This window comes from Apodemus sylvaticus, chromosome 3, assembly GCF_947179515.1.
Source record: "Apodemus sylvaticus chromosome 3, mApoSyl1.1, whole genome shotgun sequence".
Taxonomy (NCBI): domain Eukaryota; kingdom Metazoa; phylum Chordata; class Mammalia; order Rodentia; family Muridae; genus Apodemus; species Apodemus sylvaticus.
Window position 1 is genome coordinate 32,474,273 of NC_067474.1, and position 14,340 is coordinate 32,488,612.

General features: G+C 35.2%; 1 protein-coding gene across 1 annotated transcript in view; it reads right to left on the reverse strand.

Annotated features, from left to right (window-relative positions):
- Cnbd1 (cyclic nucleotide binding domain containing 1) overlaps positions 1-14,340 on the reverse strand; it is a 347,578-nt gene that overhangs the window by 140,820 nt on the left and 192,418 nt on the right. Inside the window, exon 5 of the mRNA XM_052175437.1 lies at positions 6,208-6,353. Coding sequence (XP_052031397.1) covers positions 6,208-6,353 — 146 coding nt within the window. The remainder of the gene's footprint in view (positions 1-6,207; positions 6,354-14,340) is intronic.

The following is a 14,340-nucleotide window of genomic DNA, read 5'->3' on the forward strand; positions in this document are numbered from 1 at the left end:
GCATAAAGTCAATATATCCTTTTATCATTTCATACAAGCAGAAGTTATATAGCACAAGTATAATAAGATTTCATATTATATTTTTATAATTTGAGTAAAAGAATCTATAAGTAATGTATACTTTGAAATGTGAGGGTGGGAAAATGGCCCAACACACTAAAATAGCCTGTTAACATTGAGATAGTCTATTCCCAGAACAATAATAAGAACTAATATTTAATACAATCCACCAAATGTATTATAATTGGATAAAGAATCCAAACTTCAGAATTCTTAAAGAAGAAGATAATATATAAAGAGATAAAAATGTGATATTTTGTGTTAATTATCTAAACTTATTGAAAATATGGCATTAGAAATAAATATGGAAATGTAGTGGATTTTATGTGGAAGTTTTTCCTACACTATAATACAGGAAAACTATAGCCAAAATACAGATAAAAGTGAGATGAAATTACCTCATCAATCAAGTATAAGAAACAATATTCAGGAATTTTCAAACATAAGTATAAGAAAAAGTATTTTAAGATATCTAATTCAAAGAATGTTAAGAATATTTGTTAGAAGCAATTAAAATGGTAACTATCTTTCAAATAATCCACAACTATAAGTCTTAGTAATAAAAATGTCTGCTTTTAAAAATGTCTGCTTTTAAAATAAACAATAATTTCAAATTAAGAATGAAGCCTTGTTATATGTATGCACTCTTGCAACAAATATTAATAATCAAAATTTTAAAGAGCACTGAAAATCAAGAAACATAAAAAACTCAGACTGTTCTTTTTCATTTTGGATTTAAGAAATAGATCATAAATAAATAATTCCAAGCAAATGTCTAAGTCAGTAGTGGGAGTAGGAGAGAAATCCACTAGTTATTAAGCTGACTTCAATATATAATTTAAAAATTAATGAGGAGATTTGATGGAGTCTCCATACATAAGTGACACCATTCCTCCCTGAAAGGCCCCAGAGGCACCCCAAGTAATACAATGCACAGTTATTGCTCTTCATTATAGTACCCTTAAGTGGTATGACACGATGACTGATACCACATACTTTGACATAGAGAAATCAATGGCCAGCACTCATTGTGCCAAAAGATCTAATGCAGGTTGTGGGGAAAGAAATAATAATAGATTCTTACTGTTAAACTACAGACATATCTGAGAAATATGCCCACTGGTACAATAATAAGGGGAGAACTGTGAGGAGTTGATGGAAATATCTTTATGAGAAGAAATAGATGGAGGATTGAACTAGTCTATGAGAATAAGGGAAAGAAGGGAAGGAAGGAAGGAAGGAAGGAAGGAAGGAAGGAAGGAAGGAAGGAAGGAAGGAAGGAAGGAAGGAAGGGAAGAAGGAAGGGAAGGAGGGAAGGAAGGGAGGGAGCAAGGGAGGGAGGAAGGGAGGAAGGGAGGGAGAGAAAGGATGAAGGGAGAAAGGAAGGAAGAAAGAAACAATGGAAGGCAAGAAGGAAGGGTCAAAGAATGAACTCAATTACTTTAGGGGAAAAGGAATTATCTTAAATATCCATGTTTTTAAGATTTCATGTGTGAAATAGTTCATAGAAAAATATCTATGTCTATGTCTAGTGAAAGGCAAGCAATTTGCTTGTAAGAAGTTCTCCAAGTTCCTGGACAGGTGTGCTTGGAAAGAGAACTCAAAGCAGCCACCAAGATGAGTAAGCTCAGAGCCATGGCATGTAAGACTCAGAACTGTGTTTTTTGAAGTTGAATTGCTGGACAGAGGAAGAATGAACACTTTCATGGGGAAAAAGGAAACAGAGAAAAACTTTTGGGATAGACCTTACCGGAACAGAGGGATGAAAGTCACAGAATAAAGAATGAAAGCAGTTTTCAGCAATCTTGAGAGATGGCCCTTCATGAGAGGACTTTCTAACTAAATCATCCATGTTTTGAAGTGACTGGTTAAAACTGCTAAGAAAACTCACATTAAAACAAATTGCAAAGATTGCAATATTTAGATCTTATCCTTCCATCTAAAATTGTTACAAAGAGAAGGTTTAAATGAAAAGTTAAGGATCTATCTGTTGCATAGCAATGTATATAATCTGTGACTGTACATTATCCTTTTTGACTTATTGGAAAAGTTCAGGTGGAACCTGGACTTAATGTTTTAAAAATCAACCTTTTTGGAGCTAGTGCAATGGCATATGGTGCTATCTACAGATTGTAAAGAAAGTCACAACTCACAAGAGGTCCTAGGGTTCTGCAGTCTAATGTCAAAACTCTAAAGTTAGACCTGTGCTATAGAGTAAGTTACCTGGTACAGAAGCATTTCTCACTGTCAGTATTTTCATCTGATTGTAGCCACCAATCATTTAGTTTGAGGAATACTTTTATTTAATTACATATAAAATAGTTTTGTATTTACACATATATGTATATATTTTTTAGATGTATTTATAAATACATATCTATGAATATTATGTGTGTAACAATTTGTCATTTTATTCATTTCTAGTGATTATATAAAACAGCTTTAAATGCACAAGTCTTTTCTCTTAGAATGTGCAACATTCATCATTCAAAAATGTTTGCTTATTTATTTTATATATATTAATATGTAATGTTATTGATTTGTCAGTAAAATATTTTATTCGTCAATTCAAACTGTGGTGAAGAGTATTTTACTACATGATCTTAAGCACATACAATGTTCTCTAAGAACTTAACATAGAAGTACATTTTAGTTCTCTTTAGTTGTCTTTGTGTAAATTTTATTTTTTGCATAGGAACAAAGATAAAATAAAAAATAAATAAAATTTTAAAAAGGCATGAAACACACCTATTCTGCTATGTATGACAGATTTACAACACAGCACACTGCAGAATGCAGAAAATTCCCAGACCTACTGTCAATTGTTTCTCTCTACTTCTGTGTTGCGTCATGAGATAGCATCATCTCTTTGTCTGGAGAAGGACTGCAGATCAACACCTAATTCATAATTTGCACTGATTAGCATCTCTTCCATCCCTTATTTTCAGTAACTTGGTAGAGTTAATATAAGCTATCTTCAGTTATGGCAATTTTATAGAAAATAATAATATAGCATGGTTTATTCCATAATTACTTAGACATGTGCATATGCTTGATTTAATTAAGTTCTAATACAGTTTCCTTGTTTCATATTTTGTTTGCAGAAAATGAATGTATAAGAGGCTGTTGGATGATGGAAATATTCAGGAAACTTCTTTAAGTAATGCAGCGCAGAAGAACTAATGGCCATTAACGAAAAAAAAAAAAAAAAAAAAAAAAAAGACCAGAAGGTACAAACAGCTGTGCAGAGTTACACTGGAGAAATGAGCCTCTGTGGCAGATTGAAAGTCAGCAGCCTGGGGATGAGGGTCTGCATGAGGGATCACTTTAAATCACAGCAGACAGAGAAAAGCACACAGGCAAAGAAAGCAAATGAAGAGAAGCAGACACCTCACTAGGCTTTTTCCTTAAGGTGGATGAACAAAGAGAACTTCAAAGTTTGTGAACCTAATGAGCTGACACTTTGATAGGGAAACATCTGAGCAGTTAGAACTACATGTCTTAAAAATTCCAAGGGATGTGAACACGGATAGGTGAAGAAAAACAGAGACTTGTAAATTTTTAAAGAACTAGGAGATGCAAACTGAAATCCTGTATTTATTATAATGCTGTAAGAGTTGGTATTTTATTAATAATTATGGACAAGTGTTAATTTGTCATCAGAATAAAATGTTTCTTCATAGTTTTAATTGTAAAAGTTCCTTAAAAGTATAAATCTCTGATTAAAGTATGCATGACTCTAAAATTATTGTATGATTAGCCCATCAATACATGTAGAATAGAAAATTATTTGCCTTTACTGAACTTATATTAGCTTTCTTTATTTCAAAAAGCCTGAGCTATTTGGCTTTGTAATGGGAAAGGGTACATTTAGGCCATGATTGGTAGGTATGAACCAAAGTATGATAAGGTCATATTGTGGGAATATACTGTGTCAGTCAAATATCTAACAGGAGCAAAGAGAGGAAGGTGTTAACACAGCCATGCTTACTACTTTCATAATCCCCTACAAGAACTCAATGAATAGCACATAAATTATCTACTAGCAAAATCACTTTAAAGAATACTCTTCTTATAGCCACCTCCCAAAGGTTCTACTACCTCCCAACCCTGTTAATTAGGCTACAGATAGACAAAGGCTTCAATCACAGTAGACTGTTTTGCCCAAACCATAATACGCTCCAATTGTACGTTTCTCCACTAAGGAAAATTAATGTAATTTAAATTCAAAATGTCATTCTAGATGCACTTATATTATTAAATTTACATACATGTATTTTATTGCATTTAGACTTTTTAATAGATATTTGTAAGTTTCTACTGTTGTACTTTTATTTACTACCTTTTGTAAATATGTGTGTGTGTTCATGTGTGTTTATATACAGACAAACACATATGCATGCATATACAAGTACATTCTTGTAGGAGGAATGTGTCAGCATACCCTGACTGATGTTCACTAATGGCCCACTCATGCAACAGCTGCATCTTTATTTTACAGACTTAAGATCTGCCTGACAAATGGAGACAAATGACAACAGACCACATGAACTGCCTAGCCAATCAATCGGTGCCAGCAACAAGGGACAAGATGGCACCAGCCAATGGAGCATGAGTGGAGGGTATAAAGACACTCCCCAATTCTACAATAAATGAGTATGCTTCTGCTTCTGATCTGACTACCAGAGTTGGTGTCTTTGGTTCCAAATCTTCTTACTCCCTACCCCCAATAACCATCCCAAGGGGCCAAGGACTAGAGCAACATATTCTTTTTCAACCAGTGCCTGCAATACCGTTGAACTGATGCCTGTCAACATTTTATTGAAGGACATTGTAGTGTTTAGTTACTATCCTCAAGCTAATAGCAAAACAATTTTGAGCATTTGCACCCTCTCCTTGTGCCTTAAAATCATTTTAATCATGGCAAACTCCTTTGATTTATTTTCTGCCAATAGACACTAATTAAATGGAGTCAATTAAGAGAGAATACCATTGAGGGAAAATTCTCAAATTATGTAAATCTTTCAAAATCATGAGTCTCCAAAGTTTCAATGTGATTTTAAATGTCAGATTCCTGATTAACTGCTTTCCACAAACAGTAGCAAATAAAGAGGGCAAGTTCACAGGCCTGAACTGTTTTTAAAATTTACAAGCATTTACAAGCAGAATTCCTCTGTGTTATATATTTATGCCTTGGAAATCCATACCTGAAAACAATGATATCATTTTGTTTCTGTAAGGAATAAAAAATAAATTTCTTGGCGCACAAAAAAGTCTTAATTTTATTCCCTTCAAATGTTCAGATGAATGTATTTATATTGAAATAGCTCCTACATCCATGGTAAAGAGACTAAAGATGAAAATTATGTCTAATGAGTGCTTTCCAAATATCTAGAGTCATATCTACAACTAAGTAGGCAAGGCTTTTAACCAAGTGTGAAAGACTGTTGTGAGTTGCTAATAAATATATACTGTGTGTTTGTGTCATCAAAAAATGGTTATAAATATATTTTAGGCTTTATTCAAGACCGGATGAACCAGAAGTCTAGGGAATTATGCCCATTGTATCTCAGGGGGTACTATGAGTAATTTGGATATTTATTCAAATTGCAAGTAGACAAACAGAGGTGTGGTAGTTTGAATAGAAATGACTCACATACTCATGTGTTTTAATGCTTGGCCTATAGGGAGTGATATTATTAGAATGTGTAACCATGTTGAAGTGGATGTGGCCTTATTGGTGGAAATGCATCACTGTGGAGGTAGGCTTTAAGGTATCATAAACTCAAGGTAGGCCTGGTATAATAGTTTCATTCATATGTACCTGTGGACCACCGTGTTTACCACCATGATAATAAGGGATTAATCCCCTAAAATGTAAGCCAGTCCAAATTAAATGTTTTTCTTTATAAGATGTGCTGTGGTCATGGTGTCTCTTCACAGCAATAGGAACCCTAACTAAAACAGTATGCTATAAATCTTACTGAAGTTTGAAATGTTGCTCAAATAGCATTCCATGAAAGTAGACTATGTCCAAAGAGTATATTTAAGCATTTCAAGTAACATTATTATAAGTATTTAATAATCACCAAGTTGACATACATATCTGCATTCGATTCTGCCAGATTCCCTATGTTAGTTAATTACCTGTGCTACCTTTGATCCAGGTTTCAGACATGACTTTCTTACTCAGCATTTTCAGCTCTTCATTGCTAAGTTGAGAGGTTAATGCTGGAATACTCTTCAGTATCTTCCACACAAGGTTATGTTCATGTGCTGTTCTATAAACTGGCCTTAGAAAAAGGTGAAAGAGATTATATATTCAGAGTTTAAAGCAAAAGAAGACAAGATAATATATTGGCAGATTTAAATTTTCTAATTTTTTACTTTATTTTCACTGAGAAGTTATTCAAAAGAACTACATTAAAACATCATTTGGATTTTTAATAAACATTCAACATCCATTCTGTTTCCAATAATAAGATGCACCATGATGCCCTAAACTTCAATAGAAACAATTACAATTAAAGACTGTATAATTTATTACCAATAAAGAGAGACTATTTAGATATTAACTAAAGATGTTTTTAATTCTTACATTTTATACTTGATCCTTAATAGTATCTGACCCCAATGATTTATATTTTATATTTTGGATATTATACCACTAGATTTCCAATATACTTATTTATTGCTGTATCTTGAATACACATTTTTAATGTTTCTTAATGTTATAGTTGACTTCCTAAAATATTTTCAACATTCACTATCTCTCCAATAGTAAGATATGCAATGATGCCTTAAAGTTCAATAGAAACTTGATCACAATTAAAGATGGTATCTTTTAATAGTATTTATATTCTAATGGCTGAATAGTACTCCATTGTGTATATATACCACATTTTTTGCATCCACTCTTCTGTTGAAGGATACTTGGGTTCTTTCCAGCTTCTGGCAATTATAAATAGGGCTGCTATGAACATAGTGGAACATGTATCCATATTACATGCTGTGGAATCTTCTGGGTATATGCCCAGGAGTGGTATAGTAGGATCTTCTGGAAGTGAGGTGTCCAGTTTTCGGAGGAACCGAAAGACTGATTTATTGGTACATTTTATTATTTCTTTAAGAATTTCATAGAGTATTTTGATCTCTTTCTTTTTAAATTGAATAAATGTGTGCATGATGACTGAAATCTCTTGGGTGTGAGATATTATCATGGTCATCTACCAGGTGCCACACCCTTAAAAAGAATATTCTCCCTTTCTCAATATTTAATACTTGTCAAGAGTTCCTTATCTAGGGTTAGAATTTTGTGCCCACTCCTGTCACCTATATCTGTTTCTGTGTGTGTATATCTCTGTCCCTGTCTCAGTACTCCCCCCCCTCTCTCTCTCTCTCTCACACACACACACACACACACACACATACACACCATACAGGGATTTTTGTCTGGCCTGAGTCTGTACAGATCTAGACATGGTGTCACAACTGCTATGATTTCACATGTGCAGTTATGTGCAACATGCACAAAACCAAGTTTGTTTTCAAAATACTGATTTCTTGTAGTCATTCATGCCCTCTGGTTTTTACAGTCTTTCTACCTCACTCTTCTGTGATGATCCCTTAACACTGGGAAAGAGATGTGGTATAAATGTGTCATTTATGGCTGAACACTACACACAATCCACACAATCTATTATTCTTTGTTCAGTGACCAGTTCTAGGTTTCTGTCAATTGTCATCTACTCAAAAAGGAAGCATGTCTAATGAGAGTTAAGAAATACAACATACCAAATCTGTGAGACACAAAGAAATCCTAGGGAGGAAGTTTAAGGCAATAATACATACATGATAAAACCTGGGAAAGTACATATTAGCAACTTAATATGTACCCAAAAGTTTTGGAATATATATAAAAAAAAACAGACTACACCTCCAAAAGAATACAAAAGATAATTTAAAACAGAATTAAATTAAAGACATAGAAACAAATTAATTGATTAAATGAATACTTGGTTCTTTAAGACTATTAGTAATCTGCTCTTTCAGAAGACCCTGGTTAAGGTCCCAGAACCCAGGTGAGAGCTCACAGCCATCTGTATCTCCAATTCTAGAGTATCTGAACCCTTGTCTGGCTTCACAAGCACTGGGAAGACATGTGGAATACAAACATACATACAGACAAAACTCTTCCACAATATAGTAAAATTAAAACTTGAAATACATATTTAAATATTTTATATCAGAAATGAAAGGGAAAATGCTACCATAGATACTGAAGTGTTTCAAAAAAATCATAACAGCCTACTTAAAAATCCTTATTTTTCAAGTTTTATTTTTACATTCAACAATATTTCATAGTTTTTACTATTTAGCGCTTGTGGTTTTTCTTAACATTGCTCCTTGGTATTTATGCATTAGAGGCTATTTGAAATGGTCAAAGGTGTTCATTACTAGCATATAGATTATATAGATAAATTTTGATCATATTGTATATTTTGTTTATCTGCTTTATTATCTGAAATGAATCCACTGCATTCCTCAAGATTTTCTATACCTGTTAGTATTCCTTCTAGGCTGCAACCACCAGGCGATTGTTAAAGGGGAATGAATAGCCAGGTAGGCCTGGCTTGCTATAAAAGGGCTCTTTGTTCCCTCCTTGCTTTCTCTGCCCCTTCTCTCTCTCTGACTCTCTTCTCTCCCTGATCCCTTTCTCCCTCTCTCTCTTTATCGCTTACTCTCCATGTGGTCCTGAGTGGCCTCTCTCTCTCTCTCTCTCTCTCTCTCTCTCTCTCTCTCTCTCTCTCTCTCTCCCCTCTCTCTCCCTGCCCCCCCTCTCTCCTCAACTCACCTGCACATGCCCTAAATACACTCTATTCTACACTATATCTCTATATCCTTGGTATGGCTGGTACCTCAAGGTAAAGGGATACCTCAACATGGGCCCACTGAGGCACCCCTCCCACCTTACTGTACCGGGCTCTACCAAACCATACCCTGGCCTTTTTATAACACACAGCAATACCAAAAATATAATTTTTAAACAGAGACCATTTTCCTTTCCTTTCCTAGTGGATTTCTACTTCTGTCTCCCAATCAGTGTTCCATGATTAGACTTCTATTGTAATGCTGTAAAAGGGATTCAGAATAGGTTTTCTGGTCTTTTTACAGTTTTCAGGAGATAGCATACAATGTTTAACCATGTTAGTTACAATACTAATTGTTCAAAAGAAGGAACAGGAGGAATGAGAGGAGGAGAAGCAGGAGAGAGAGGGGGGGGAGAGAGAGACAGAGAGAGACAGAGAGAGACAGAGAGAGAGAGACAGAGACAGAGATAGAGAGACAGAGGGGGGGGAACAGCATGTGCCAGGAATTTCAGGTATATTCTGAAGCAACATAAATATTCAGAAATTCTTTGCTAGTTCTTTCTATCTCAGCATGAAGTGAAACCTGGAGACTCATTAAGAGTCACAACAAGTATCTATCCCATGTCTGTCTCAGGATTCGCCTAAGGCAATTCCATCTGAATTTAGCTCTCATACTTAACCTTTGGCATCCTCACTTTGTACTCCAGACCTTATATCCACAGATACAGACACACATCATCGAAGGTTTATAGGACTGTACATGTCTGTTGGGTTCACACTCACCAGTCCTTCCTCCTTCTTGCTCATGAGATGACTACTACATCAAACATCTCTGGTTCAAAGAAAATTGATTATGGCTCTTTTATGTTCTATATTATAGCACTATTTTACTTATATTTATTAAGATGTAAGAATGTAAAAAAAATGAGGCTTTTACATTTTTCTAAAACTAATCATTTTAATAATCTAATCTACTAGAATAAAGAACAAATTAATCCCAAAAAATCTTTGCATGGTTCACAATATTACATCTTCTGATACAGACAGTGCTCTATTTAAATGTTAAGGATTCATAAATTTTGGCTTCCTGTTCTACTCAATTGACACAGGCTCACCCAGCTTTCAATAAGAGTGTTACCAATGAGTTCCTCCAAGAAAATTCTTCTTCCAGAAAGGACTATAAGCACATTGGGGGGGGAGGGTCTCACCATGCCTTTGTGGCAGTGGATGGAGAGATAGTTGTTTTGTATGTATTGAAGATTTTATTAAGTAAATGTTACAGAATAAAAAAACAAGCAGCTGAACTGAGCTAGAATATTCGCAAACAAAACAACAGCAAATCAAAGCTCTCAGTCACACATATAAGGATAAAGAAATGATGGGGCATTCGACAATTAAACAGAATCAAAGGATTTTCTTACAGGGATACAGATTAATAATTACTGAAAAGATATCACAGTCCTGAAACAATGCTGAATGAACAACAAATCTTACTAACACTCATGCACATGTATGTATGTGTGAATTATATCTACACAAAATCCATACACCAAATAACTGCAGACCCTTGAGGAAATTCATGAAATGAGGAGAGAAAAAGCATAATTTTACTTTTTATCCATAAACATTATTTGTAAAAAGATATACTTGATAACAGTAAAATATTTAAAATACAAATTATAAAACAATAGAGAAAATGTTTAAAATGTTACATTTTGTGAATGTGATATTATCTAGCTTAGCATGGCTTTCAGATATATAATGCCAAATCTTTTAAACTTTATATTCTATTTTAATTAATGTGGTACTAAGGTATACCTTAGTTATACCTTGGTTATCACAGTAGGTAAAACCAGAAGATCATATACTTCATAATGCAATCACTTGTTAAGATGGAAATTTTGCATGCACAAATCATTTATTGGTAGCCACAAGGAAAACACTTTTAGGCAGCATTTTATCTCAGGGAGAAACACTTCAAAGTCAAGGTTGCTAGATATTGGCCCCCAAAGCAAATATTCACAACAATAACTTCAACATTGTCAGTAAGTGGGCATAAGTGGGGTTAATTGCATTAGGACATCAATACTGCAGAATTTATTGGGTCAGACCTGCATACAACAAATTAAAAATAAATAAGTTATTTTTTTTGTAAAAAAGAGTACAAATATATTTTTAAATAAAATACACAGCAAACTACTGAATATTAAAACATGATTAATTATTGCCAACCACAAAAATACTGCAATAGTATTATTAATTTTACCTTCTGACATATTTATTTTCCCTATTTTATTTCATTTCTTATCCAATTTTATCTTTTGGTGTGATAACAATATTTAGTCAAATAGAGTCCTATATTCAAAGAACACTATTATCTTGTTTGAGAAAATTTTTAATTTAAAAATATATATTTTGAGAGACCAGGTCTTGGGTTCAGACTCTACCTTAGAGAGCCTGACCTAAGGTTGAATTCTAGTTAACTTAGAAGGCAGTGTCTCACTGTCCAGGTTACTCACCAACAAACTTGTGCCCGGCACTAGTTTCCTGGTAACAAGCCTGTCCCTGGCACTCTACTTCCAAACAATCACCATTCAAGAGGAAAGCAGAAGCTAAGTTTATTGTTTAGCTCCCAAAAGCAGCCAATTATATTAAAGGGAAGCAAAATTCCACAATAGTCCGCCAATCAGATGAGTCCCAGGCTAGAAATCCCCTTGCTTATTTGCTTACCTCTATAAATCCTTACTAGAAATTGGGCTTGGGGCTTCACTCCCTCTTCCTGCTGTGTCAGAGACTCTCAAGTTTGAATAAAGACACTAGAGCAATTGCATTGGAACTGGCTACCTGGTGGTCTTTTGTGGTTCAGAAAATGGGTACATTTCTTTTATATAAATATTTAGAAATATCTTTTTAAGGTTAACAAGAAAGTTATGTTACGTCTTATTTTTTGTTCTTAAATTTAGGACAATGTATATCCACATTTCTTTCTTATGCGAGCTGTCATTGGCAAGCATGCGTTCTGTAAATACATTTAAGTCTATGCTATTCTTCCTGTATTGCTCTCTGGCAGCTGTCTGGTTGCTGAGCCCTTCATCTGTTTCCACATGACAAGATGCTCTTTGGTGACAACTGTGTGTACTGAAGTTATTCCATATAGCCATTCTTTATAACAGCACTGTTAGCCATAGCTGCTTAAGCAGCAATAGTTTCACTGTAGCATACTTACCTAGGATGTTGAAAGGCCTGCAATTCAATTTTTAGATGATCACAAAAGAAAATTAAATACAAATGAATAAATGCTAAATGTCATATTCATTTAGACTCAAATGCAATGTTTCCATACTCAAATTCACCTAAACTTTCTGCCCCAAATTAAAGTGCTAATGACCCCAAAGCTTCAGGTAGGATAAGGAGCACAGGCTAGACTGGTGGTTGCCAGGCTCAATAAAATACCTGATAAGGTGCTCAGAAGGGTGTGGTCTTCTGAACTAGTGACAGACTCATATCATCTATAGCCCAATAGGATCTGGAAAAGGGAAGATGATGTGGCCTCATAAACTAAGGAACCTCCATTTCCCGCTGAGAACATCTGCTCTCCTGAGAAGCCACACCAACCTCCATTGGTAATTACAACTGTGCGACTTCAGGAAAACAGACCTGCAAATAAAATCTTCCATCCCAAAAGTATCTAGCCCATAATGCTCACTGAGGCATGTTCATAAGGCATCTCTTTCTATGGAGAAACTCTCATCACTACTGTTCTGGTTGAAGGATAAATGGCTCTTGTTAAAGGTTGATTTATTCTTTCTTTCATTCCCATGTTGCTAATGTTAATCCTGATAGAAAATTTGGTTTCAAAAGCCATGATAGATTTTGGGATCTTGTATATCAGACTCTCCATGAAATCTCCCTATCAACACTTACTTGTTTCCCTCCTTTTTCTGATATCTATCTGGTCAAGAGTATGACTGCTCACTGACCTTGCTACATGGACTAAATAACAACCAATTGTAAGCTAAAATTTCTAGGGTTTTGTAGTTTGAATGAGGATGGTCCCCATATTTGAGGCCTTGGTCCCTGTTGGTAGAACTGTTTGGGAAGGATGAAGAAATGTGGTATTGTTGGAATAGGTGTGGAGTTGTTGAAGAGGTATGTTGCTAGGAGTGAGCTAAACCTAAAAGATTTCAAAAGCTTATGTGCGGCATAGTCTCTCCTCCACCGCCTCTCTCTCTCTCTCTCTCTCTCTCTCTCTCTCTCTCTCTCTCTCTCTCTCTCTCTCTCTGCCACCTGTAGACCATGATATAGCTCTCATCTACTTTTCTAACACAATACCTGCCAGTTTCAATACGCTCTGCTGTGATGATAATGAAATAATCCTCTGAAGCTGTAAACAAGCCCCCAATTAAATATTTTCTTCTATTTGTTTCCTTAATCATAGCATTTATTCATAGGGATAATACTGTCTTAGTCACTGTTCTATTGCTGTGAAGAGACACCATGTTCAAGGCAACTCTTATGAGAAAAAACACTTAAGTAAGGGTTTGCTTACAGTTTCAGAGGATTAGTCCATTATTAGAATCACAGGGAACATAGCAGCTGGCAAGTATGGTGCTGAAAAATACTTGAGAGCTACACCCTAAACCCTAGGCAGACAGAAAGAAGGACTGGGCCTGGCATTTACTTTTGAAACTTAAATGTCTACTCCCCAGTGACATACTTCCTCCAACAAGGCCACACCTACTAGAACAAGGCTATGTCTTCTAATCCTTTTAATCCTTTCTAATAATTCTCCAACCTGGTGACTAAGAATTCAAATATATTAGCCTAAGGGGCCAAACATATTCAAAATACCACAATAACTAATACTTACTCTTTGCCCTGGTAACTGTTCCAACCCCTCTTCAGGGTTTGTATTGATGCAACATATAAACTCAGTTTAGATTTTCCTCCTTTCTTTCTCTCTCTTACTGTCTGTCTTCTGTTCACCAGAGTACCACACTACATCCATGGTGAATTCAGTGTCAGGCTAAGCTGATACCTGGAGGAAGCCAGTTTTATACCCTCTCCTAAACTCTAGGAGTTCCTCGGCTTCTATTGTGACTTTTATGAACTGATTTCCACCATCTTTTGCAAATCTGGCCCACATCTCACACCCAATGTGTCCTTGCAAACATCCTTGAGAACCTCCCAACTTACTCACCCACTTCCCTGCTTCCATGCTTTCTAACTTTGCTCTTTTATTCAACCAATCCCTCCTATGCTATCTCACCTCATAGCACTAAAAACTCTTGACCCTTAACTACCTACTTTACTCCATTCCTTGATTCCTTCTCACCCCTGCCAACTTACAATACTCTCCTTTAACTTTTTACCACCCTTCTCCACCCCCCTCCTCCTTTGTTCCTTCCAG